General features: G+C 42.9%; 1 protein-coding gene across 8 annotated transcripts in view; it reads left to right on the plus strand.

The window, feature by feature from the left end:
* The first annotated feature begins 320 nt into the window (after positions 1-320).
* Positions 321-26,488, plus strand: part of PPP2R5E (protein phosphatase 2 regulatory subunit B'epsilon) — a 131,977-nt gene continuing 105,809 nt past the window's right edge. For 4 of the 8 annotated variants that reach the window (XM_075065746.1, XM_075065749.1, XM_075065751.1 and 1 more), the window contains exons 1-2: positions 359-886; positions 4,012-4,175. In XM_075065746.1, the coding sequence (XP_074921847.1) occupies positions 4,019-4,175 (157 nt within the window). In that variant the 5' untranslated portion in view covers positions 359-886; positions 4,012-4,018. Of the gene's footprint in view, positions 887-4,011; positions 4,176-26,488 lie in introns of all 8 variants that reach the window. The other 4 variants (XM_032789183.2, XM_032789182.2, XM_075065750.1 and 1 more) reach the window with 4 other exon arrangements.

Here is a 26,488-nt window from a genome sequence, read left to right on the forward strand (position 1 = left end):
ATAGGTCTCCCCGAGCTGCAGGGCCGGGCGGGCGGGCGGACAGCGCTACCCGGTCCGAGGCCTTGCCGGCGGCCTGCTCCCTGGGCAGGGAGAGTGGGCGAGGAGCCCCGTGGAGCACCGCCAGACCCGGGCCGGACTCCCTGCAGCACCTACCCCTGGGCGGGGAGGGAGAGCCCAGCTCCTCCTTCCTAGCCGCCGTCTGGCTCAGCAGTAGCGCCCGACGGCTGTCTGGCCCCTAGTGTGCACCGCAACCCCTGTCCCGTTCTGTACCTCTGCCGGCGGCGGCGCTCCCACTTCCCGGCGGCGGGCGCCAATGAGGCGGCGCGTCCCGGCGGCGGCAGGCTGAGTGGGCGTGTGCGGGGGGCGGGCTATGGGCGGCAGCAGGTTCGGTTGTGTGTGTGTGTGCCATGGCCGGAGCCCAGTGAGAGTGGCTGACAATAGGAGCGAGCGAGCCTGAGCGCGACCCCGACACAGCCCGGACCCCTCGCTTCCCAGCCAGCCACCGGCAGAGGAGGCCATCAGCGCCAGCCGCCGCGCCCCTCGCCGCGCCCGCCCTACCGCGGCTTCTCTCCGCTCGGCCCGCGCTCGGCCGCCCCTCCGCAGGCCCCTCCGCAGGGCTCCGCCGGGAATGTGAGTGAGGCAGCAGCCATCGCAGGCAGGGGCCCGCGCCGAGCGCCCAGGACTGAGCGGAGCCCGAGCAGTTGCCTGCCCTGAACCCACCGCCAACGCCGCCCTGCGCTGAGGAGGCCGCCGCCGCCGAGGCCTACAGGCTCCTGCAGCTGCAGGGACAGAGCCCGGCGCGCACAACGCTCCGGCCGCTGCCGCCAAGCCCAGCTCACTCCGCCTTCTCCTCCTCGGCTCCGAATTCTCTGCCAGGAGGGTCAAGGTAACTTCACCCCCAGCCCCGAGCGGGCAGCGACCCGGCCGCGGCGCGGGGGGAAGGATTGGGGGGAGAGCGGGAGGATCGGGGGGCGCTAGAGAAGATGGGGGGCGGGGGCGGGGGGGTAAAGGACAGAGTCCAGCTGGGTTACTTATCCCCTGATGGATGGAAATGACATCCCACAGCACCCGTCAGAATGCAGCCAATTACACCTCTGCTTTCACGGAGTGCTTCGTGGAGGCGCTTGCCCCTGCCTAGCCGCTTGCAGTGACATCCATCGGTATTTTTACATTCACTCGCGTTTCCTCGTATTGTTGTCCCCAGCGGTGACAGTGTCTAGTGTATGTCGCTGTGCATTTACCAAAATACTTAGAAATTTCCAGTGTTATAAATAAACACTTTCGTATTGAGAAAGCTATAGCTATAAATGCAGTTATCCACCGCTTGTGCTGCTCTCAATAAATAACCTCATCCTCCCCACCCCCATGGAAACAGTGTTTTTCAGTGCATTTAAATGATCATTTAGGAATGTGAAAAAGTGATCAGTGTTTAATGTAATGTTGTTAAGGCTCGATGTAGTCTTGTTGAATTAGAATTAGAATTAGAATTTAATAGTTTATAAATCAGGTGAGAGAAACTGTTAATAAATTTACAGTAGAGAAGTGTGGGTAACAGAATGAGCCTGTAGTAGAGAAGTGTGGGTGACAGAATGATCCTGCAATTTGAGTGATCTGCTCTAGTCTTTGTCCCTTAATGTTGTTAGCAATTCCATTTTGAGATTGTACAAATATTTCTGGATAAATGGTTAGATTTTTCAATAGTTACATGTGACGAGATGAAAACATTTTTTTTTAATGAGGCAAAATAGGACTAACAAATCTAGAATCTAAGTGTCATTTTTTGTTGATGTTTCCAGAGTCCTGCTGACATAACAGGTAACTTTTTTTGTTTGTATATTTTGAGGGACTCTTCTTCTCTACCCTTACTTAGGAATCACAAATTGGTTTGTTGAGGTGAAAGTATATATCCATTTCTCCATATAGATTGTCTGACTTTCCCATGAATCTTGAATAGGGCCTTGATGCCATGGTGATGTTGGCGTCTGTTACAGTTGGTAAATAACATCAGTTTCAAGTATAGAAGTGTGTTGCTCATAGTCTGTTAAATGTAAGATGTATTATTTGGGATAATAATGAAGCCACACCTGAGGAAAAATTAAGTTGATACAATAAGAATTGTTTTTAGATAATGCCAGCTTCACTGTCCAATATCTAGGGATTCCTCTTGGTTCCTTTAGGAAGTTATGTATTTTATATTTTCAGTAGACTTTATGTGTATGTGTGTGTGTATATATACACACGATACATGAAACCCTCTCGACTTAAATATGTGGAAAATTAATAGCTTTCATCTTTCTAAACATACATAATTTTAAAAACATCATACTTATAAAGTATTTTGCATAAGAAAAATCCAAATAATGTTGATTTAAATTATTTATGAATCAGATCAGTCCCCAGATATTTTAACAAAATGAGGACTTCAAGGTGCACTGTAGGTTGCAAAATCATCTCCCATCAGCAGTAGTAGTCCTTTAGCTAATTGGAATCAATGGACATTGAGTGCTCTCAGGACCTACCAAAAACATGCTCTAAGGCCCTGATCCTGCAAGTACTTACACACATTTAACTTGACTAATGTGAGTAGGCCCACTGATTAAAGTTGAGCACGTGTAAGTGTTTGCTGGATCTGGGGCTAAATCTTTTTTCTTAAATCTGTTCTTTCTGCTTCACTGAGAAAATATGGTATAACTTTTTTGACTGAGAAGGTAAGCCTGGTAAAAATCAAGAATTTGGTTGTTGAATTAACCATTTTAGTATTTTCTTTTAATTTTCCAGAAGTAGCCTGGAATATGCTCCAGAAATATTAGAATGTGAAAAAGGAATGTGCAAAGAGATTTGCAATATGAAAGCTGGATATTTCTATAGTGGAGAATAAATAAGTGACAGGTTACTGGCTTATCTACACTTAAAAGGTGGCAGTGGCACAGCTGCATCGTTACAGCATGCACTGTAGAGCTTCAGCGAAGATGATACCTACACTGATGGAAGGGTATCTCCCGTCAGTGTAGGTACTCCACCTTAACATAGCTACCGCCTCTCGGGAACAGGTGAGCCAAGACCCCCTTTGACATAGCACTGTCTGCTCGAGAGTTAGGTCAGTATAACTGCATCCTCATGGAGGTAGATTTTCCACACCCTGAGGAGTGTAGTCATACCAACATAACTTGCTAGTGTAGACCAAACCCAAGTCTATCAAATCTAGTGAACTTTCTTTGGTTTTAAAGCATAGCAGTATATTTTAGTGAACTTAATGTTTCTACAAAGCACGCACCTTTCTTTGTGGATAGTAAGCTGAATTTTATTTCTGTTTTTAATTTTCCTAGAAAATAGTTGTGACTTTAGTATTAAAATTCATTATTATTTTTAAGCGCCTAGAAGTGTGCATGGTGCTTTGTGAAAACAAGTAAAAGATATTTTGTGACCCAAAAAGCTTATGATCTAAGGTTTTGATCCTGCAGACAGGTCTACACAGGCATACTCCTGGACCTCTGTCGAGTTCTAGAGACATCAGCTGATCTCGATGGATACACAGGTGTCTACGTGTGGATCTGATTGCAGAATCAGTGCCAAATTCAGACATGATGTAACAAGTGAGGACCATAAACAAAATGGAGAGAATGGACAATAATTACAATAGTACCATGAAGCTACACCTCTACCCCAATATAACGCGACCCGATATAACATGAATTTGGATATAACGCGGTAAAGCAGTGCTCCGGGGGGCAAGGCTGCGTACTCCAGCGGATCAAAGCAAGTTTGATATAACGCGGTTTCACCTATAATGTGGTAAGATTTTTTTGCCTCCCGAGATCAGCGTTATATAGGGGTAGAGGTGTACTTCATAAGACCTATATGTAAATTGATGGACCATCTCTCTTTGATGTCAGAAGTGGGTTTTTAAGAGAGATGTGAATGAGGAAACGGAGGTGTCTCTTGACAAACTCATTTAATCTTTACCTGTTTTCATCCACTGGGAATGTATTTATAATGTGTGTTTCCCTTCAGTAGGGATATGTCCTCAGCACCAACCACTCCTCCGTCAGTGGATAAAGTAGACGGATTTTCTCGGAAGTCCGTCAGAAAAGCCAGACAGAAGAGGTCACAAAGCTCCTCCCAGTTTAGATCTCAGGGCAAGCCTATTGAATTAACTCCTCTTCCTCTTCTAAAAGGTAAGGTTCAAGACCAGTTTTATGATTAAAACATTTTTATTTTATAGCAGACATCTAAATTCTGCTAAAAAGTATTGTTGTAACAGAAATTGGAGGGGGAATTTGGCCTGTGAGTGAGAAAAAGTTCATGCCATGCCAATTTTTTTAGCTTAATAAATACTTGTATCAGTTAATATATTTAAAATGAAAACTTGCATCTATGAATGGATATGTGTTTACTGTTTGCAATAGTTGTGGAAGTTCTGAATGCTAATACTAACAGAACCATTGCTGGCAGTCTGAAGGCACACAAGCTTTTTGCACATATTTTAGGTTATCAACCTTTAACATTTAATCCAATGTGGCAATAGTTTTTAAATGAGATGATTCATTAGCAGGTGTGAACAATATTAGTTTAGCATTGAATTCTCTGATCTGCCAAGCACTTTCTGCAGGGAGCTAAATGCTCTCAACTCCCACCGATTTTTAGTACAAGTCTGGGGGGCAGCGCAGTTTTTAGAATTATGTCCTTGCAGGGAAAAGGACTTGTGTATTTTTCATTTTCTCATTCATTCAGCCTTCCAAAACTGTTTTTGAAGAGGCTTATGTGCTCAAATGCAGATTTCTACTTTTTATCATTCTCCTTTTTGTTTACAAGCGAAGAAGATAAGTACAGTTAACTAAAGTTAATATTAGAGTTGGTCATTGTGGTAGTTGATGTTGGAGTTCATAATTCTGGACATTGTCAAGGGTTAGTAGGTTTAGGCCTATCACCTTTGTTTTGTTTTGCAGATATGTACATTTCCCACATCCGTTGTCTCTACCTGTCTGATACTTTTGTAATTAGTCAAAGTATTTAAATATGTAAAGGACCTGCTCTGACCAGAATCCTGCCACCCTGTTTGCTCACAAGAATGCAGTAGACACATGAAAAATACACACATATATATGCATCTATCAATTGAGAGAAAAACAAGCTGCCTGAATTCTTGTTAGTGGATTACTCAATGGAGTTGTCATTTATTTAACATCTGAGAACTTTTTTTGTGGAGCTACTAGAGTTTTTAACATCAGGAGCCAAATAACTTTTTTAAAGTAGTATTTGAATGGTAGGTTAAATTTTCGGCCTGTCATCCTTGACACTTTCCTTTTGAAATACCTACGGCTCTGGCTCATAAAGAGGGACAATTTACCCTTTGGTTAAAATGACTAAAATTTGGAAATTAAATAGATATACATTTTATATAAAAATGAGCAAACTGTTGCTGCTACTGTTATTTCTTATTTGTATTGCAGTGGTTCCTAGTGATTCATTCAAGGAACACACTAGGTACTTTATGCACATATAACAAAAATTTGGTCCCTACTATATAAGGCCTCAGACCTGCAAACACTTACTCATGGTAGTCAAGTTAAGAATATATGTATACCCATTGAAATCAATGAGGTTACTCATGCTGGTCAAGTTAAGAATGCGTGTAAGTGTTTGCAGGGTTGGGTCCTAACTGTAACTGCAAGAGACAATGTGTAAATCTGACAAACATGGAGCATTAAATATTGATGAGAGAATTACGATTAGTGTAATAAGCAGTAGTAACAGTGCCCTGTCTTACAAATGAAGATTTGATCTTGCAAGTTATTTCTCATGGATTTGATGGGGAGGCCTTCATGCTGACACAAGGATCCACCTATGATGATTCATTGTGGGATTTGGGCCTAATACTGCAGCTTCAGATAGGTTATATACCTATTGAAGGGACACCATTAACTAAAATTCACACTTTTGATAGAATATACTTCACTTATTATTGTTACCAGTAATACACAAAATTACTAAAGCTGAAAGGAGTGAAAAATATGAATATATATTTAACTTTTACTTACCATGTGCATTGCCAACCCTTCATGTATAGTCAGTTTCACCGTTTCCCTTGGATAGGCTGTTAGGTCCCAATTCTGCAAACTCTTTGGCTTGTCTTTAACTTGAAACACAAGGGTAATTCCATGGTCTTCAGTAAATTTCCCATTGACTTAATAATTTCCCCTTTTGTTTGTATGGTTCTCTCGAATAGGAATAAGAACATTAATAAGAGCAGGTGATTTAAGATATTGGTAGATTTTATGGATTCCTATATGGCAGGGGTGGCCAAACTTAGTAACTCTCTGAGCCACGTATGACAATCTTCAGAAGTTCGAGAGCCGGGGCACACCTGCTGGGAGCAGCTGGGGGAGCTGCTGCTTTTTCTGATGCCTGTCCATGAAGAGCTAATACCTGGGAGCTGCAGGGAAGAGCCATTGAGGGATAGGCTCTGACTCCGTGGGTGCTCCGTGGGTCCTCTCCCTCCCCCAGTGCCTCCCAAAGGGGCATGATTCAAGCTCTCGGGGTGGGGGACCTTTAAATTGTGCCCTCCCATTCTCAGCAGGCACCAGTCATGTGGCAGAAGCCCCTAGCCCCACCAGCCTGCTGTAGGGAAGAAGCCCAAGCTCCCTGTCCCCTGCCCCACTCTGATAGGTGGAGAATTGGTGGGTATTGGGGGCTCTGCAAGCTGCACTTTTACTGTAAAAGAGCTGCATGCGGCTCATGAGCCACAGTTTGACCACCTTGATAGTATAGTATGAGTTCTGACCACTTTAGAGGCTGCCTTCTTGCCGTTTAAAGGGGCTGTTGAGATTGTCAGAGCTGATAGTCCCCCTAAATTTGAGAGCTTGTGGGAGAGCAGTCTCAATGGAGAGACCTCATCTCAGGAATTTATATTCCCATCTCAATCCAGTAGTCCAACAACACAGCTTTAATTTGTTGATCTTCAAGTCTTGTCTGTTTAATCATGAAAGAATTGGTTTTGCTTTTGTGGTGTGTGATTTTTTGTTTGTTTGTGTGGTTTTTGTTTGGAGGTTATTTTGTTTTAATTAACATTGGGTTGCCTCACCCATTGTGTTGGGCTTGTTGTAAACATATCTAGAAGTAGATCAATATGGGTGCAAGCTACAAAGGAGAAGTTGGTGGGAAGAAGATAGAAAAATATACTGTGTATATATTTTAAATATCAAGCACTGAAACCTAACCAAAATGCTGCTAGACTTTCCAGACTCTTTCCAGTGCTGCCTTATACTCGTATGTGCGCTTAAGGATGCGCCAAGTGGTGTACACTGAAATTGGATAGGAAAAGAATGTAGTGCACACTTTTTTCTGTCATTAAAAATGTGTCTAGTTTCATCAAGTAAAGCAATTGATTTCTCAGGGAAGATGAGGAACATGACAAGTGTAAAGTTTTAAATTCAAACTAATTTGTATTATCAGACACATGTTAAGTACTTCAGGAATAAACACTCCCCCCCGCCCCATTCCATATTCTTTGATACGTTAGTATAATTCTGTTTGCCTGCTCTTTGTTTTTCCAAGGGCAGATCTACACTTAAAATGCTGTAGCGGCACTGCTGTAGCACCTTGGAGAAGATGCTACTACACTGACAGGAGAGCTTCTCCTATTGGTGTAGTTAATCCACTTCCATGAGAGGCGGTAGCTGTGTCAATGAGAGAAGCCCTTTCATTGACATAGCGCTGTCTACATCATGGATTAGGTCAGTATAACTGTGGATTTTTCACACCCCTGAATGACGTAGTTATACCGATGAAAGTTTATCGTGTAGACTTGGCCTAAAACTATTTCACATTTAGGCTGACAACAAGAACTTTCAGTTTGAAGGTTAATTTTAATTTTGGAAAAGTTTTACTTTGCCCAAAACAGAGGGAAAGTCCTCCTTCACCAATCGCAATAGCTTTGCTACTGCAATATTATGAAATTTATTAAGGTTCTAATACATTTATCAAATTGTTTAATACCATGGAAACTATTTCTGTAACAGCAAAAAGGAAGCACTGTATACTGAAAACGGAACATTTTGTTGCACGTTCTGTTATATATATGATTTATTGTATTGTTTTCTTTATAGATGAAGTTTTATTATGATCTTCTTATAAAAGGCTATCTTTAGGCTAAGTGCTGAAGGTGTTACTGAGGCAAAAATCCCAACAAGTTCAATGGCAGTTTTGCCTGAGTAAGGACTGTGGGATGTGGTTTTGGTTTTTCCAAGTCCAACTACATTTGATCTCTTCTTTGTCTTATCATAAGAATATTATTTATCTACCCTCATTATTATGTCATAATCCCTAATCCTGCAACAATCACATGTATATATTATTATTATTATTATTATAGTGAAAAACTAAGCTCTTACCTTAGTATTTCTGTTGATTTCATTGGGAATGGATTAGTTTCCATTTATATGGTACTTTAGTTACTTGGAATGCTTTACAAATGTCAATACCTTAATAAGTGCCTAAGCAAGATACTTATTTCTAATGTAAGGGTGGAGAAACTGGGGACACAGTGGATTCAGTTACTTCCCCCAAGATCACACAGTGCAGTAGTGGCACAATTGAGAATAGAGCCAGAACTCCTCATTTACAGTCCTGTGATCTCTCCATTAGACAATCTTCTTGTATAATCATAAATATTTGGGATTTAGTTGTGCTTTTCATCCTCAAATGCTAACTAAGATACCAGTCCTGCACTTGAATCTGCATATGTAGAACCTTGGGACCCTTTCAGAGGCTCATTGACTTCAGTGGCCTCCTTGTGGGCAGAAGGGTCCATCTACATCAGAGGTGGGCAAACTACGGCCTGTGGGCCACATCCGGCCCGCAGAACCCTCCTGCCCGGCCCCCTGAGCTCCTGCCCTGGAAGGCTAGCCCCTGGCCCCTCCCCTACACTTCCTCCATCCCCCGCTATTGGTGCAATGCTCTGGGTGGCGGGCTGCGAGCTCTTGCCATGGAGCGCAGCTGCAGAGCCCAGGGTGTAGTGTCACCAGCCACTGGTGCCTCAGGCAGCGCGGTAAGGGGGCAAGAAACCGGGGAAGTTTGGATACAGGGCAAGGGAGTTTGGGGTGGTGGTTGGGGGGCAGGGGTGTGGATAGGCGTCGGGGCTGTCAGGAGACAGGGAACGGGAGGGTTGAATGGGTGCAAGGGTCCTGGGGGGCAGTGAGGAAGGAGGGGGTTGTTGGAAGGAGTGATGGGGGACAGTCGGGGCAGGGGTTCTGGGGGTGGTCAGGGAGGAAGGGGTGGGTGAATGGGGCAGGGGTCCTGGGAGGGGCAGTCAGGAATGAAAGGAGGCGTTGAATGGGGTGGCGGGGGCAATCACATGGGGGGGGTCCAGGGACGGTCAGGGGACAGGGAATGGGGGTGTGTGTGGATGGGGCAGGGGTCGCGGGAGGGGGTCATCAGGGGGTAAGAAGGAAGGGGCAGGGACTGGGCCATGCCTACCTGTTTGGGGAGGCACAGCCTCCCTTAACCAGCCTTCCATACAATTTCCAGAACCCGATGTGGCCCTAAGGCCAAAAAGTTTGCCTACCCCGATCTACATACAAGGATTATGGCCCCAATCCTAAACTCTATGCTTTACCCCTGTGTCTTAAACTTTTACAGTTTTATCCCATGTCTTAAACTTTTACAGTTTTATTTTAAATACTTGTAAACATTACTTCATGGGTTTTCTTCAAATCTGTGGTGAAACTCCATCCATTTTCTTCCATTTTCCTGCTCTCTTGTTATTGCATGTGGATTGTTTAAATTGAATTTTTGCATTTGTATATCTGATGGTTATGGAGTGTCTGGTAAAAATGTCTTTAGCTGTCTCTAAGGTTTGTGTGCTTTTGGAACATTCCATAAATGAACTAAATTCCCTTTTTTTTGAAACATTTAACATTTGTCTGTTGACTGGGTGTGCTTCTTGATCTCAAAGGCCCTATCGTTCATATCAGCCTAAAAAAATAAAGCTTTGAGGCTTCTTCCATTTTAATTTATATTCTTTTTGCTGTCATGATATCTTAGATGAAAGGCTAGAAATGGAAGTGAATTGTGAGTGATGTGAATAATTGAACATCCACAGAAATGATGTAATTTTCTTCCATATCTGGTAATGTTAAATGTGTGTGTAATTGTTTTCCTTTTTTTTATTTTTCATTATGTATTCACAGGTAAATAGGTATAGTATAATGGGATACTCCATATATTCACTGGTTTAAGTTGCTGTGTAGTGAGGAGACTACTCATTCTGTTTTCTTCATTAGGCACTGTATTCCTTTTGAGAAGATGCTAAAAGATCGATGGAACCTTTTCTTTTTTAAAGTCATTGTTTTTTTTAGATGAAAGGTAACTCATATTCACCCAATCTCTTCCATCAAATCTTTGTTCTTTCTTTGGCCCATTCCTTCAAAGACTTAGTTGTGTGTAACTTCACATGTGAGTAGTTCATCTGACTCCAATGGGATGTTAATAGGAGTGTTTTAAAGGATTAGGGTTAACCTAAATATAAGCAAATGTCCCCACTTATTACTTCATCTTTATTTTTGGGGAAGCCCTGTCCTTATCTTAGAGCAAAGATACAAGGGAACTCAATGATTGGTCAGAGGGGATAACCTCTACCCTTGTTGGCTGTCTCTAGTCTGTAGGGGAATGATTGGTGATTCCAGATATAGAAAAAGGAGCAGCATTTGCCCCTTGGTAAATTGCCTTTAACGAAGTATTAAGTAGATGGAGTAGTAAAGGTGTGTAGTCTTTTTTTTTTTTTCCCCCTCCCGCCCCCCAGTACTTTTACAGATATCAGCTCCTGATAGGTTTTGGATCAGTGGCTTTTTCTAGTGTGTATACAAATTTGAAAATGTGCATGTTATCATATTTGGTTGTTTAAAGAAGCAGCAGGCTTTTCAGCCTTACATAGAATGTATGAATCTCTGCCATTCTGCAGTATTCTTTGTACTATCATGGATTAGCTTTCTGTTAACGTTTGCATTGCTTGAAAAGTAATTATGATTTAATAGTCCTGTTTTTAAAAAGCCTCTTGACTTTTTTGTGCTGCATTCTTATATTGGTATGTCTTACTATTTTTAAGTCACTATTGATTTCTCGAAAATATTGGGAAAAATTCTGCTCTCCAGTCCATGTGCTGGGTCTTAACTGTGATTTTTCTTTTTAGAATATCAAGTGTGTACATATGGAGCACTCGTACTAATGTCAGTTTTGTGCATATAAGGAGCACAGTCTGCTTGTGTTGGGATCTTCCTAGAGAACTGGAGAGGAGAGATGCTTTCCAAATATTTTTCAGCAATTTTAAAACAACAAGGAGAAGTAACAGGTGTGGCTGTACAGCATTATTGTTTGTGTTGCTGATTTCTTTGTGCTAGTTATTTAGTAAACACATAGGAAGAGATGGTCCCTGCCATGAGGAGCTTGCAGTGTAATTTAACATAAGTAAGGTTATGGTTATGTCACGGAGGTCATGGAAGTCAAGGAACTTCCAGAGACCTCCATGACATTCTCTGCTTCAGCCCAACGGACTGCGGGACTCCAGAGCTAGCGTGCAGCGGGCCCCTGGCAGGGTTCCAGTGAAAAGTGACAGACTCCTGAGGGGGTCCTCCTTGGGGTTCCAGTGGCGGGCGACAGCCTCGTGCTGGGGGGTGGGGAGAGAATGCCTTGGGCTACAGGCGCTCGGTGTCTCGTTTTCTTTTTGGGGAAATATGGTCACTCTGCAGCTCCCAGCTGCTGTAGGAGGAGGGGGAGCCCCCTGCAGCTTCCAGCTGCCACAGGCAGAGGGGAAATCCCACAGCTCCCAGCCACCAACCCGTGATGGAGGAAACCATGGAGCTGCAGCAGCAAAAGTCACAGACCGATCACAACTTCCATGAACTTTTGTTTATTGCCCATGACAGGTCGGTGACTTTTACTAAAAATAACCATGACAAAATCTTATCCTTAAACATAAGACATGGCCAGTGAGTGTGGTGATTAGTAGAGAGGAGGAAGTAAGAGCAGTAGGTTAACTTGGTAATTATAAGTTAGTTTTGTGGACTGTTTGATTAATCTAAGTCTTTGAAAGTATTGAGTTATTGTAGTTTAAAAAAAATTATTTTGGCGCCTGATCTAGCTGTCGTCACTATTTGACTTGATATTTTGTAACGGGGTGGGGTTGAGGGATGATATGGAAGTGTAAGATGAGTATATTCCCAATGTTAAAATATTCACTTTCAGGACTGATCTCCCAATTAGGGAATTTAGTTAAGCATTCTAATATAAAATTGTATTCAGAAAATGTCTGCTGCTGACAGTTTATGATTAGAAAGATAATTTGAAGTTGTATATTAGGTAGAGAACTGATATGTTTTCAGATTTTGATTAAAACAGTGAAATGTACATAATATTTGCATTCTTAATCCCTTATCTATTCTATGCTGTTTGTTGTAAACAGTAGTTAGATATAAATGTTATAGTTTAAGCTGTGGCAGGGAAACATTCTTAAATTACGCTTTTTCCATATGCTCAGGAACAGCCCACAGGATAAATCGTATCTCTTGCCTTGCAGTGCACTTAAAACTAGACTGCCTTGCAATGTATTTAAAACTAGATTTAAACTAGGAAAGTGTAAGGCACGTTCTTCTGTGCCACCGAAGTCCATTTTGCCCTGGGGGAGGGGAACAACTTTAAAGGTGTCATAAAGCTTGTGGGCAAGGGTGATAAAGTACACTGTATCAGTTCTCACAGTGGAGAGATGTAAATAGTGGGGTTTCTCAAAGATCTGTACTGTGGCCAGAGCTGTTCAACACATTCATAAATGATCTGGAAAAGGGGGTAAACAGTGAAGTGGCTGGAACCACCTTTTGCAGATGATAAAAAATTACTCAAGGTGTACCGGCAGTTAAGTTCAAAGCTGATTGTGAAGATTTACAAAGGGTTCACACTAAAGGTGACTGGGAGAAGAGATGGCAGATGAAATTCAGTTTTGATCAATTCAAAGTAATGCATATTGGAAAAAATAATCTCAGCTATACATACAAAATTGTGGGTTCTAAATTAACTGTTACCACTCAAGAATGAGATCTTGGAGTCACTGGATAGTTTTTGCAAAACGTGTGTTCAATGTGTGGTGGCAGTCAAACAAGCTAACAGATTGTTAGGAACAGTTATGAAAGGTATAAATAATAAAACAGAAAATTTAATAATACCTCTGTATAAATCCGTGGTGTACACACACCTTGAATATTGCATGCAGTAATGGTTGCCCCCTCTTAAAAAAGATATACTAGAATTGGAAAAGATACAGAGAAGGGCAACAAAAGTGATTAGGAGTGTGGAGCAGTTTCCATATGAGTAGAGATTAAAAAGACTGGGACTTTTCAGCTTGGAAAAGAGACAACGAAGGGGGGGATATGATAGAGATCTATAAAATCATGAATTGTATTGAGAAAGTGAATAGGGAAGTGTTATCTGCACCTTCACATAACACAGTAATTGGTGGGAGGGGGTCACCCACTGAAATTAATACCCAGTAGTTTTAAAACAAACATAAGAGAGTATTTGTTTACACAGTGCATAGTCAACCTGTGGAACTCATCACCATGGGATGTTGTAAAGGCCTAATGTATAATTGGATTCAAAAAAGAATCAGTAAGTTCATGGAGAATAGGTCCATCTATAGCTATTAGCTAAGATGGTTCGGGATACAGTTCCATGCTCTGCATGTCCCTAAACCTCTGGTTGCCAGAAGCTGGGACTGGACGAGAGGGCATGGATTGCCTGATAATTGTCTATTCTGTTTATTCCCTCTGAGGCACCTGACATTGGCCATTGTCGGAAGATGTCGGGCTAGATGGACCATTGGTCTGACCCAGTATGGCCTTTCTTATGTTCTAAGGCAGGGGTTCTCAAACTGGAGCGTGGGACCCCTCAGAGGGTCGCAAGGTTATTAGATGGGAGGGGTCATGAGCTGTCAGCTTGCACCCCAAACCCCACTTTGCCTCCAGCATTTATAATGGTGTTAAATATATAAAAACATATTTTTAATTTAAAAGGAGGGGTCACACTCAGAGGGTTGCTATGTGAAAGAGGTCACCAGTACAAAAGTTTGAGAACCACTGCATTAAAAACACCTGACAGATATGATGATGATTTTTCTTTAAAACTTTTTTTTTTTTTTTGTGGGAGTATGTGTTTGAAATTTTGTCTAGGTTTTGCTTGCAAATCTTGTGGATATCTTGGAGCTATGTATTGTGAGGTCTGACAATACACCATCCACCGCCGTGCAAAAGAGTGATCTCACTGCTTTGTGTCACTCCATCCTGGCCCTTTTTCTATCATTAGGGACCTCTGCCTCATTTGCACTGTTATAGGTCAAGTTTAACCCTGGTTTGATTTCTGGTTTCCAGAACTGTATATTTTCAGGTTTTAAAATACTTGTTGCAGTCTGGTTCTTTGTGTGTGTTGCTTTCAGGGTTATGTAGGTATTGTTTTGCAGGTTATATTGTATTAGAAAGGGTACTGTGGGTTGGATATACATTACTGTAAAATCAACTGGTATTTGGAATAGCTTGGAAATTGGGTCAGAAATGATTCAGGGTCAGGGAGATGTAATATTTCTACTTTTCTTTTATGTAGAAGCTCTAAGCATTCAATAAGAATACATAAACTTCTATTTAGTTTTCTCTAGAAATTGTTTAGATTCTCTTACGATGTTTTTAAAATTTCTGCAATATGGTTTAGATATGTTGTGAATAATCTTTTTGTAAAGAGACCGATCTCTCCAAGAAATATTGTACAGTTTTAATTTTGAACAGTTAACTCCTGTGGTTAATATGGTAGCATATATTTTCCATTTGTTCAGTTCCATTTGTTTCCAGTTGCAAAGTTTGAAAAACTTGTTGTTACAACCAGGCAAAATGTAGCCAGTGCAGCAAACTTAATATTTGCTGGATGTTTTGAGGGCTACATACTGTAGATGGGAGTCTTATTATCAGAGATATTTTCAAATGGTATTTTAGTGTTAGGCTAGTCTTTGAGGAGAAGACTTACGTTTTCAATTAGACTAGCTGGTCTATGTGGAAAACACTCCTAAATTGGAAGATTAAGACAGTTATCTTTCTCTTCTTCAATTTTCCTTGTCAGGCCCTCACCCCCTCCTTTCTTTTTATCACTTTTCTTTCCCCCGCTCTTTTTCTGTCCTCTGTGCGCCGCTGTGTTTTTGCAGCCACTAGAGGATGCTATGTTCTCTCGCATGTGAACAATACTGTGAATGCTTGGGATGGGTTGGCAGGGGTTCTCAAAACTTCATTGCATTGCAACCCACTTCCAACGACAAAAATTGCTACGTGACCCCAGTATCCTGTTTTATTCTAGAGCCTAGAATCAGGGCCGGCATTTGGGGGCTGTAAGCAGGGCAGTTGCTCATGGTCCCATTCCAGAGGGGCCAAGTGAAGCTAAGTTGCTCATGTATTGTCTTCAGTCCCGGGTGGCGGGGCTCGGGCTTCAGCTTCTGCCCCTGGTGGCAGGGTGTCTAACAACAACCCTGGTGACCCCATTAAAAGAAACTCACAACCCACTTTGGGATGTGATTCACAGTTTGAGAACCGCTGGGTTAGAGTGATCCTTCCAATCACAGTCAATAAAATTAGCTACTTGAGTAAGACAAAATAGTCTGTTCTTCATCTTCCTGAGGTCCACAGATCTCTTACAGTGAGCCTTTCAGTCTGCTTGCTGCTGCTTTGAAGGCTGGACCAGATTTATCAGACCCTTTCAGGAAGGAGTTTGTCTATCCCTCTGAAGAACACGCTAGTTTCATTCTGCCTCCATAGATTCAGTTAGATGGTTCAAGACTTCTCCCTGGTAGACCTTCTTCCCCCTTTCCTCTTTAATATAATAATTCACCCACTCATTTCTTGAGATTGTTTATTGGCAGAGGGAATAAATGCATTCTTTCCCTGGTGCTGAGACACTGAGGTGGCTGAAGCCTCTCCTTATCCACATGAAGTGCAGAATGGTGAACAAAGTATGGAAGAGGGAAATGCAAAAACGTATGCCTCTCCACTACTTCCGTAAATGAGTGCCTGTGTCCACTGTTAGCAGAAACCAGCCCCTTCACAGGCAATTCATTCTGGGCGGGGATCACTCCAGTTACTTCCCCAGGGCAAGGAAAGGCCTGCTTGGCTGCAGAGGAGAAGTTGCAGCTGAGGACGTGGTCGCTGGTTCCCACTGAGGGGAGCAGTGCCAGAAGAGTGTCCCTAATGCATTGGGGAAGTTTGCAGGTTTGTGGCAGAGCCATAACTGTGGAATAGCTGAACAATTGCCTCAGACTGTGGATGGAAGTCAGTGCATGAACCAGGGAGATTATGGTAAGGGGCCTTATAAATAGACCTGTCTGCTTCCGTATACCCTCACTTCCTTGCACTGTACCAGGGCTTCGTTTAGCCCTTATTTTTGTTTGCCCTAAACCAGATGGGGTTTCCGTTGGTTACCTACTAAACCTGCTGGGTTTGATATAGTTCTTAGCAGGGAAAACAGACTGCAGTGAACCCCTTAATCTTAGAGTAATGAGCATATGGGATCTTTCCTCTGAGTCAGGTCTAACCTGGGGCCCTTCTGTTGTCAGGAGAAGATTTGGACGCTTGGTTCTATCTCAGGAATAGCTAAAGGAAGTCCTGGCAAGAAAAGACCTCTCAGAAGAAAAGAGAAGTGAAACCACTGATCATCACTTGGATTGCAAAGAGAATTTTCTCTGTACCCTTCAGACTTGGAAGAAACTAAAATAGCCCCAAGAAAACAGCCTCTGAACACGCATCCAAACTCTCAAGTTTTCCCTACTTTCAGAGAAAGTGCTGGATAATTGGAAGCATACATACGCAGATGTGTTCCCTTGTTCTCTATAAGTCTTGGAATCTGATTGTCACAAGCATACCAGATCCATCAAGAATACAGACATATCCAATAAACAGAGACATGGTGCAGCTCACTCCTTGATGTGGGACAGGGGTAGGCAACCTATGGCACTCGAGCTGATTTTCAGTGGCACTCACACTGCCCGGGTCCTGGCCACCGCTCTGGGGGGCTTTGCATTTTAATTTTATTTTAAATGAAGCTTCTTAAACATTTTAAAAACCTTATTTACTTCACATACAACAATAGTTTAGTTATATATTATAGACTTATAGAAAGAGACCTTCTAAAAAGGTTAAAATGTATTACTGGCACGCGAAACCTTAAATCGGAGTGAATAAATGAAGACTCGGCACACCACTGCTGAAAGGTTGCTGGCCCCTGATCTAGGAGAAGAGCCTTAAGACATAAAATCTCAGGGCAAACTATTCCAGATAATATCTTTTTTAAACTTTTTTTTTTTTTTTAAAAAAAAAGGCTGCTAGCTCCTTCTTTCTTTCTCTCTAGATGAAAAGACATAGGAAGCTCAAGACAGAGTGGAATGAAATAATATGAAAGTATTTCCCTTCATATTTCGAACTGTACATCCCTCTAAATACAAACATAATGAATGCTGGGCATGCATAGGGAAACAAGGCTAAGCAGATTAACAAAGAGGTTTTGAAATATCTATCAGTCTGCCTATCTACACTGCTCTTTCCTCTCTCGGAAAGGCTAAAGACATTTCCTTTGTAGGAGCTTTCCTAATCAAGGATTCTACAGATAGAAGGGCTGCTGTGACCCTTCAGAAGAAATTACAAAGTTACTTCAGTTGACCTCAGAGCATCACTGTTCTTTTGCCCAGTTGATCCTAGTATGAACAGGCATGCTTTCTAATTTAAGTACTTACATGGCCCCCATCACTGTAGTATTTGGGTGTCTCATAACTTACACCCTATATTTATCCTTGCAGCATGCCTGTGAAGTAGAGTAGTGCTGTCATCATATATATAATTTTTTTTTTTCAGGTGAGGCACTAAGGCACTGAGAGACTAAGTGACTTGCCAAAGGTCTCTCTCAAAGTTGGTGATGAAACAGGAAGCTGACCTGGTTCTCCAAACAAATTTGAAAAACACTGAAATTCAAGACAAGCAGAGCTAACTTTTCTGTGTTGATGGATTTGGAGAGGCTTGTTTACCTGTACATCCTATTCTCCAAACCCTTAGCAAGTTCCTCTATTTTGCCTTTGTATGGCATTATTTCTCATAAAAAATCTTGCCCTTTGGAATGGTCACGGTTCCCAGGGTGTTCATGAATGTGCTTGTGGTCTTTAGACAAGCCCAAGTATACCTTCCCTGGATGAATTGCTAAACTGAACTCAGGCCAGAGACAAAGCATTATGGACAATCAGCATGCAGCTTAGATCCTGATGGATAACTCTTCATTCTAAATTTAGAGAAGATCCAGATGACTTATGCCAGTTGATTTTTTTTACTTCGGAGCAGAGTTAGGCATTCTACATTTTAGGGAAGAGGCAAGAGGGCTCTTATGGGAAATCAGCGACAGAGAGATCTCAGTACAGTCTCTTTTGTTTGTCTTAAGAACGATGGTATCACATTTATAAACACAGCAGAGAGTCCAAGCCACATGGGCATTTAGTTACCCAAACAAGAATAAGGCAAAATATAGATCACATTGAAAGTTTAGAAAAATGCTATATGCCCCACAGTAAATATATGAAGAAAATGCTCTCCACAAAGTACCAACGTAAACACACACATTTATTCTTTTATCATCTTTTTAGCACTTCCTTCTCTGTCATGCAATTCGAGCAAAGTCCAGCATGCAGAGGGAGGAATGGATTTTCCAGCACAAATCCAGCAGCTTTCCAAGCAAGAGTTTGGTGGTGGAGGAGAGGAGAAGCTCCTGTGTTTTCATAACTCACCAAGAATGGTTGCAGACCTCACTCTTTCCATTGTTGTCAGGGAGAGCACTGCTTGGTGAGGGTTTTGAAGATCTTGGATGTAGTAACAGTCATAGTGCCCCTGCAGGGACTTTTGACTAGTGAAAAGGGAGGGTAGTCCTGCTTCTGTTACCTGCTCAGAGCATTTGGAAATTGTGGACTTGAGAACTGGTCTAGATGTGAGAAGAATAAGAACTGCCAGGCTAGGTATCTGATCCTTCACATCAGATATGGTTGAGGGAGGCTGTGGTTGGTTCAGGAGTATGTGTGGGATCAGGAGTTGCAAGCCTGTAAATACTGTTCACTGTCTGATGCAAGACATTTGGCTTGCCTGTAATGGCAATTAAATCCACATGGGCAACCATATGTTGTGGCAGAAGACAGTGCAAGAACACTTCTGAGAAGGAATCTTCCTGCAAATCAAATTGGGGGTATAGCAACCATTTTAAAAAAAAGAGAAAAAACCTGTTCAATGATGCCCAGACAAAAGCAAAACCACCACCCTGTATTGATTGGTTGGCATTTTGGGATCCCACTGATGCTTTATTTCCTAAATTATTTTAATGTATGGAGTATTTTTATATATGTCCAGGTATGCTGCCCAGGCTATGAAACTGGTGAGGACCTTTGTTCTTTTATGCCAGGGATGCAATATATACTTCAGGGCTGCCATGTGGCAGATATCAATAACAGAATCTCTTGTTTTCGGTGAAAGAGCTTTTGGCTCTTTGCCCATAATGCAGAGTAGAGACCTAGAATACTGTCTGCCCATCTCTGGATAAGGGGCATTTGAGAAGTTTGGCACTGGTGGATCAGTCTTTGGCCTCAACCACCTGTGGTGCTACCAGGGTGGGCTTACCCAGTTCTTTGTCTTCCAGGGAGACTGCTGGATTCTCTGTGCCTTGTTCCTTTGGAATGTTCCTTCTGGAGCCTATGGAGCAAAGCCTTGCTCACTCCTCAGTAGCCTCATATATAGCAGCTATTTCATGCAGGCCCCTGGTGCAAGTACCATGATCCATGTAAGGATTTCATTCTATGCCTACATAGGAGTCCCTTTTCTTGGATACTGCCCTTTCCATGGCCTTATTAGCTGTGGAATCTGAGGTAGACCTCATCCTATAGCCCTTCTCATGGATAGCTTGAAGGATTTTGACCTTCATCTCCATTTCTCTAAAACAGGTTCATTTTGAACTGAATCTGTGGTCTCCATGAGGTGACATGCTGTTTGGCCTGCCAAGTTGCCACTTTGTCATCCTATTTCCATTGGTAACTTTTTGAATATTGATCTTCTGTTCTTGCATGGCTTACTCTCCCTCTCACTCAATATCAGTTTTCAGCTGTGTAGAAGGTGTCCCTCAGTTTTGTAGGGCAGGACCAGATAGTCTTTGACTCATTTAGGATCGGAGCCGCAAAGTTTGTTATATGGCTGGATTTTCTGAGGTCAGGGATTTGGTAGGTAACACTCCATCTCCTTTAGGACATAGGTCCAAATGGATTAAACTTTTCTTTCATCAGCTGGCAGAGCGGTTCATTACCTGGCTTTCCTATTCCCTCCCACTTTTTTTTCCTCCTCATGCAGACTAAAAGAGCTAGTGTCAGGAGGCCAGATGCTGAAGCGTAAGGGACGTTTCATGCAGCTCCACCTAGCTTCTTTGTCCAGGTGCATGTGACTTTCAGATGTTGGGGAGCTGATGTAGTCAATTAGGTTGTCTTTGAATTGAAAAGTGATTGTAGGGTATGACAGCTAAGGTCTAGGCTAGCAGCCTGTATAGTGGTAGGTCATATCAGTAGTGTCAGAAATCTTTTTTTCAGCAGGGTAGTTATTGGGTTGGTGGTTGGTGTAAGCTCAGGAGGAAAACAACTGTAAAGGAAAGGAGGGAAGGTTGAGAAAAGAGCCCCAGCTGAGGAAAAATCAAGGGTATGAAAAGAGAGTGGTTCCTAATGTCTAAAAAGCCACAGGATGATGCTAAGAAGCTTACCACAAAATGTTATAATAGAGCAGCATCTTGCAACATTGTGTAGTGGAGAGTGGGGCTGGAAGGCACTCCCTTCCATCTGGCATGGCCATTTCATCAACTGCTCTGTGCCCCAGTTGGCCAATCAAGGAGCCTGTTGCAGGAACCTGGATTTACCCAGTGAGAGACCTCTTCCTCTTAGAGACTGGTTCCACAGGGCAGCACAGGGATATGGCCCTCTCTCTCACTGTTTCCCTGCACTCCCTCTTGACGGGGAAAGTTGGTGTTCCTTAACATGTCTATCAGGATTCCCACTCTAGTGGGGCAGGTGAAGGGCGTTTCTGACCCACTTTCCCCAAGCACACAACTCCTCTACTCTTAACATCCATTTAAAGCAGGGGTTCTCAAACTGGGGGTCTGGGCCCCTCGGGGGGTCGCAAAGTTATTAGATGAGAGGTCCCGAGCTGTCAACCTCCACCCCAAAGCCCTCTTGCTTCCAGTATTTAAAATGGTGTTAAATATATTAAAAAGTGTGTTTAATTTATTAGGAGGGTCACACTCAGAGACTTGCGATGTGAAAGTTTGAGACCCACTGATTTAAACTTCTGAGAGAGGTGCTTTTTTATACTTCATGTCCATCGGGGCAGCCTTTGTGGCAGTTGCATTCATTAGAAGTGTCACCTTGCTAACGTCAAACACAAACTATTCATCTTTGCCTTTAAGACCTTCCATGACATATTCTCACCCTACTGCCTATCTTTTATATTCTGTCAAGGTTTTGACTCCCATTTCTGCTATGCCAATGATGCTAGCCTTCATCACTCATATGTTAAAATTTCAAACAAAGACCTTTTGCTTTCTGTCATGCCACCTCCTCTGCTTGGGAAGAGATCTCTGTAAACCTGTGTAAAGTCACCTCATTGTGTTTTCAATTTCCTCCTTAAAACTCTCCTTTGCTGTGGTGCCTGCAAAAAACTTGACGCTACTTAAGCAGCTTATGTGCTGTGACTGCCTTTTACCATGCTAACTAGGGTTGTTTCATTATTTCCTTATGCTCCCCTGTTTGTGTCTTCCTGCAGTCTCTTGTTTTAGGGTTAGTCTACAGTAGAAGCGTACAGCAGCACTGTAGTGCATCTAATGAAGATGCTGTACACTGACAGGAGAGAACTCTCCTGTCAACATAATAAAACCACATCCCTGAGAGGTGGTAGCTCTCCTGCCAACATAGTGCTGTCCACCATGGCGCTTCGGATGTGACACAGGGTATGTCTACAGTACGGGATTATTCCGATTTTACATAAACCGGTTTTGTAAAACAGATTGTGTAAAGTCGAGTGCACACGGCCACACTAAGCACATTAATTCGGCGGTGTGCGTCCATGTACCGAGGCTAGCGTCGATTTCCGGAGCGTTGCACTGTGGGTAGCCATCCCGTAGCTATCCCATAGTTCCCGCAGTATCCCCCGCCCATTGGAATTCTGGATTGAGATCCCAATGCAGAAACAGTGTCGCGGGTGATTCTGGGTAAATGTCGTCACTCAATCCTTCCTCCGTGAAAGCAATGGCAGACAATCATTCGCCCCCCTTTTCCCAGAATTGTCCTGGCAGACGCCATAGCATGGCAACCATGGAGCCCGGTTTGCCTTTTGTCACTGTCACATATGTGTACTGGATGCTGCTGACAGACGCGGTACTGCAGTGCTGCACAGCAGCATTCATTTGCCTTGCAAGGTAGCAGAGACGGTTACCATTCTTATTGCACCATCTGCCATGCCATTGTAAATTGGCAATGAGATGACGGTTATCAGTCGTTCTGTACCGTCTGCTGCTGTCATGGGTGCTCCTGGCTGGCTTCGTTGAGATTGGCCAGGGGCGCAAGGACAAAAATGGAATGACTCCCTGGGTCATTCCCTTCTTATGTTTTGTCTAAAAATAGTCAGTCCCGCCTGGAATATGGGGCAAGTGTACTAGAGAACCAGAGAGCACAGCCGCTCCATGTCAGAGCCCAGAGATCCCGCAGAAATGAAGAGCTGCATGCCATTCTAGGGGGTGCCCCTGCAACAAACCCACCGTTGCTTCCCTCCTCCCCCAACCTCCTGGCTACTGTGCAGTGTCCCCCATTTGTGTGATGAAGTAATAAGAATGCAGGAATAAGAAACACTGACTTTTTAGTGAGATAAAAGAGAGGAGGAAGCCTCCAGCTGCTATGATAGTTCAAGCAGCACATTAAAAGGATGGTGAGGGAGGGGAGCCCAGTCTCCCGCTGCTATGATAGTCCAGGCAGTACAGAATCTTTTCTTTAGATATCAAGGGAGGGGCTGATAGAGCTCAGCCTCCAGTTGCTATGGTGAAGACAGTTACCAGTCGTCTGTACCATCTGCCGGAATGACCGGAGTCATTCCCATTTTTACCCAGGCGCCCCGGCCGACCTCACCGAGGCCAGCCAGGAGCACTCATGAGCTGATATGATGATGGATAGCAGTCATATTGTACCGTCTGCACCAGGAAGGGGATGCTGGTGTTCCGTGCTACAGCACGCCGTCTATCTTGCAGCATGCAGTAGACATAGGGTAACATTGAAAAAGGCAAAAACGTTTTTTCCCCTTTTCTTTTGGGGGGCGGGGAAGGGTGTAAATTGACAACATATACCGAACACTCGGGAAAATGTTTTTGACCCTTCAGGTATGGGAGTACAGCCAAGAATGCAAATGCTTTTCGGAGACTACGGGACTGGGGATAGTTGGAGTCCTCAGTACCCCCACCCTCCTCCATGAGCGTCCATTTCATTCTTTGGCTTTCCGTTACGCTTGTCACACAGCACTGTGCTGTGACTCTGTCTATCATAGACTGGAGATTTTTTCAAATGCTTTCTCATTTTGTCTTCTGTAACGGAGCTTTGATAGAACAGATTTGTTTCCCCATACAGCGATCAGATCCGTATCTCCCATACGGTCCATGCTGGAGCTCTTTGGATTGGGCCTGCATCGCCACTGTGCTCTCAGAGCTCCACGCTGGGCAAACAGGAAATGAAATACAAAAGTTTGTAGGGCTTTTCCTGTCTACCTGGCCAGTGCATCGAGTTCAGATTGCTTTCCAGAGTGGTCACAATGGTGCACTGTGGATACCGCCCATAGGCCAATACTGTCGATTTGTGGCCACACTAACCCTAATCCACATGGTAATACCGATTTCAGCGTTACTCCTTCTGTTGGGAGGAGTACAGAAACTGTTAAAGAGCCTTTATATCGATATAAAGGGCCTCGTTGTGTGGATGGGTGCAGGTTAAATCGGTTTAACGCTGCTAAATTCGGTTAAACGCGTAGTGTATACCAGGCCACAGTTACACACCTGAGTGACATAAATTATACTAACATAAACTGAAGTGTAGAGAAGACCTATACTTGGATGGAAAGCTCTTTGGGGCAGGAGCAATTTGCTGCTTATGTGTTTGTACAGTTTCTAGCATGGTGGGACTCTTATCCAGGATTTAGGTCCAAGGTGCTACTGTAGTACACATTATTAATAAGTGTGTTGGAGCTGAATCTATAGAGATTCAATGCCGTCCCTTTCTTGTGGCAGTTCTGAGACTCTCAGTCAAGTTGCAGAAATCTCTAGTTTGATACAAAAAGGGGAAAAAACATTTGAGCAGAAGCTTCTTAATTTATTTTAAGAGTCACATCACCCGCTATCAGGGGCTCGTTCACCTGCATATCTATCAACATGGTATTGACATCATGTGCCAGCAATGCCCTCTGCCATGTACATTGGCTGAACCGGACAGTCTCTATGCAAAAGAATAAATGGACACAAATCTGACATCCGGAATCATAACATTCAAAACCGTGGAGAAACACTTCAACCTCTCTAACCAGTCAGTGACAGATTGAAAGGTCGCAATTTTTGCAACAAAAAAACTTCAAAAACAGACTCCAGAGAGAGACTGCTGAACTTGAATTAATATGCAAATTAGATAAATTAACTTAGGTTTAAACAGAGACTGGGAATGGTTGGGTCATTACACTAATTGAATCTATTTCCCCATGTTAAGTTCTCCTCACACCTTCTGTGGGTCATCTTGATTATCACTTCAAAGGGTTTTTTTCTCCTGCTGACGATAGCTCATCTCAGTTGATTGGACTCTTACAGTTGGTATGGGTACTTCCACTTTTTCATTTCTCTGTATGTATAAATATCTTCTGTCTGTGTGTTCCACTCTGTGCATCTGAAGAAGTGAGCTGTAGCCCATGAAAGCTTATGCTGAAATAAATTTGTTAGTCTCTAAGGTGCCACAAGTACTCCTGTTCTTTTTGCAGGATTAAAGCCTCTATCAAGCCCTCATTTCCTTGAGCTGCTTAAGAAATAAAATGTATAACATAAAATAAATCAACAAAAAGTACATATGGTTTGAATTTTCCTCTTGAAGGAATAGAGAGCAGTTTTTCCTCTGCCAATCCTCAGTCCTTCAATCCAACTGGCCTGTTTTATATAAATTTCAGTAAATTAGCTGCAGCTGCCCTGCCCTTATCGGTCAAGCTCTTGAGAGGATTCTTCTGTATATAAGCTTCCTCTTTCCAGACAGATGTCTCCTCATTTTGGTAGAGAAACCTTTGTGGGGGTTCAAAGGGAAAGGTGATGAAGATCACTGTCTGAGGCTTATGGCATCTGTACTGCCAGTCACACTTCCATGTGTACAAGTTAGCCCTCAAAGCTGATTCTATTTTTCATGAGGTCCACACTGCATTTCCCAGAAGCAGGAGATTGTTACTATATTTCCAATCCAAACCATTGCGTTGTTCAAAAGTGAAGCTATGTCACATTCTCGATTTACATAGAGCTCTCAGGATGTACATGAGTGCACAAACTCTTCTATAAATCTAACTAACTCCTCTGTGCTTTATCATCCTTCGCATTGTTTAGAATTATTTCAGTAATGGTGAAATGTGCTGAACCTTCTTGGTAGTAACAAGCAGAGGTGAATGCGGTTTCTTGGTTTTCAAAGAAATATTACGTTTGAGGATTTTAAAAATTAGTTTAAACCAGATTTATAGAAAACCCCATGAGTACATTGTGACGGGTTTCCCCTGGGGTGCCACCTGGAACTGGGGTACCACTGGGCCCTTTGACCCACCAGCCTTGTCTCCCTCTCACAATGTGCTGCTGTGACAAGCTGCAGACCTGCTCCCAGTCCTACACTTCCTTCAACATTCACGCAAGTAGGGACTCACCCAGCTGCAGTTACATGCAGGTTCTCTGACGAGCCATTATATGAACCAACAATAGAGAGGCTATAGCCAAATTAACCATCTGCTTCCCAGTTTAGGATCCCCCACTGGAGTATAAACCCCAAATTATACCTTCTTGCACTGCACAGGGAACTGTACAGCATAAGCTCATAGAGTTTGGCCCTCTGTCAATGTGGAGAGGAAATGCAACAGCCCCCTTACCTGAGATTCCCAAGCACTTCACAGCAAACTTACTGATTTAGATTAAAACATAAAATAAGTTTATTAATTGCAAAAGATAGATTTTAAGTGATAAATGATAGCAAACAGATCAAAGCAGATTACCTAGTACATAAACAAAAACGCAAAATAAACTTAACATACTAGAAAGATAGGATTTGAATTAACACCTGACTGATGGTACAAGCAGATTGCAGATTCTTAAGTCACAAGTTACACTT

Source organism: Chelonoidis abingdonii, chromosome 4 (assembly GCF_003597395.2).
Source record: "Chelonoidis abingdonii isolate Lonesome George chromosome 4, CheloAbing_2.0, whole genome shotgun sequence".
Taxonomy (NCBI): Eukaryota; Metazoa; Chordata; order Testudines; family Testudinidae; genus Chelonoidis; species Chelonoidis abingdonii.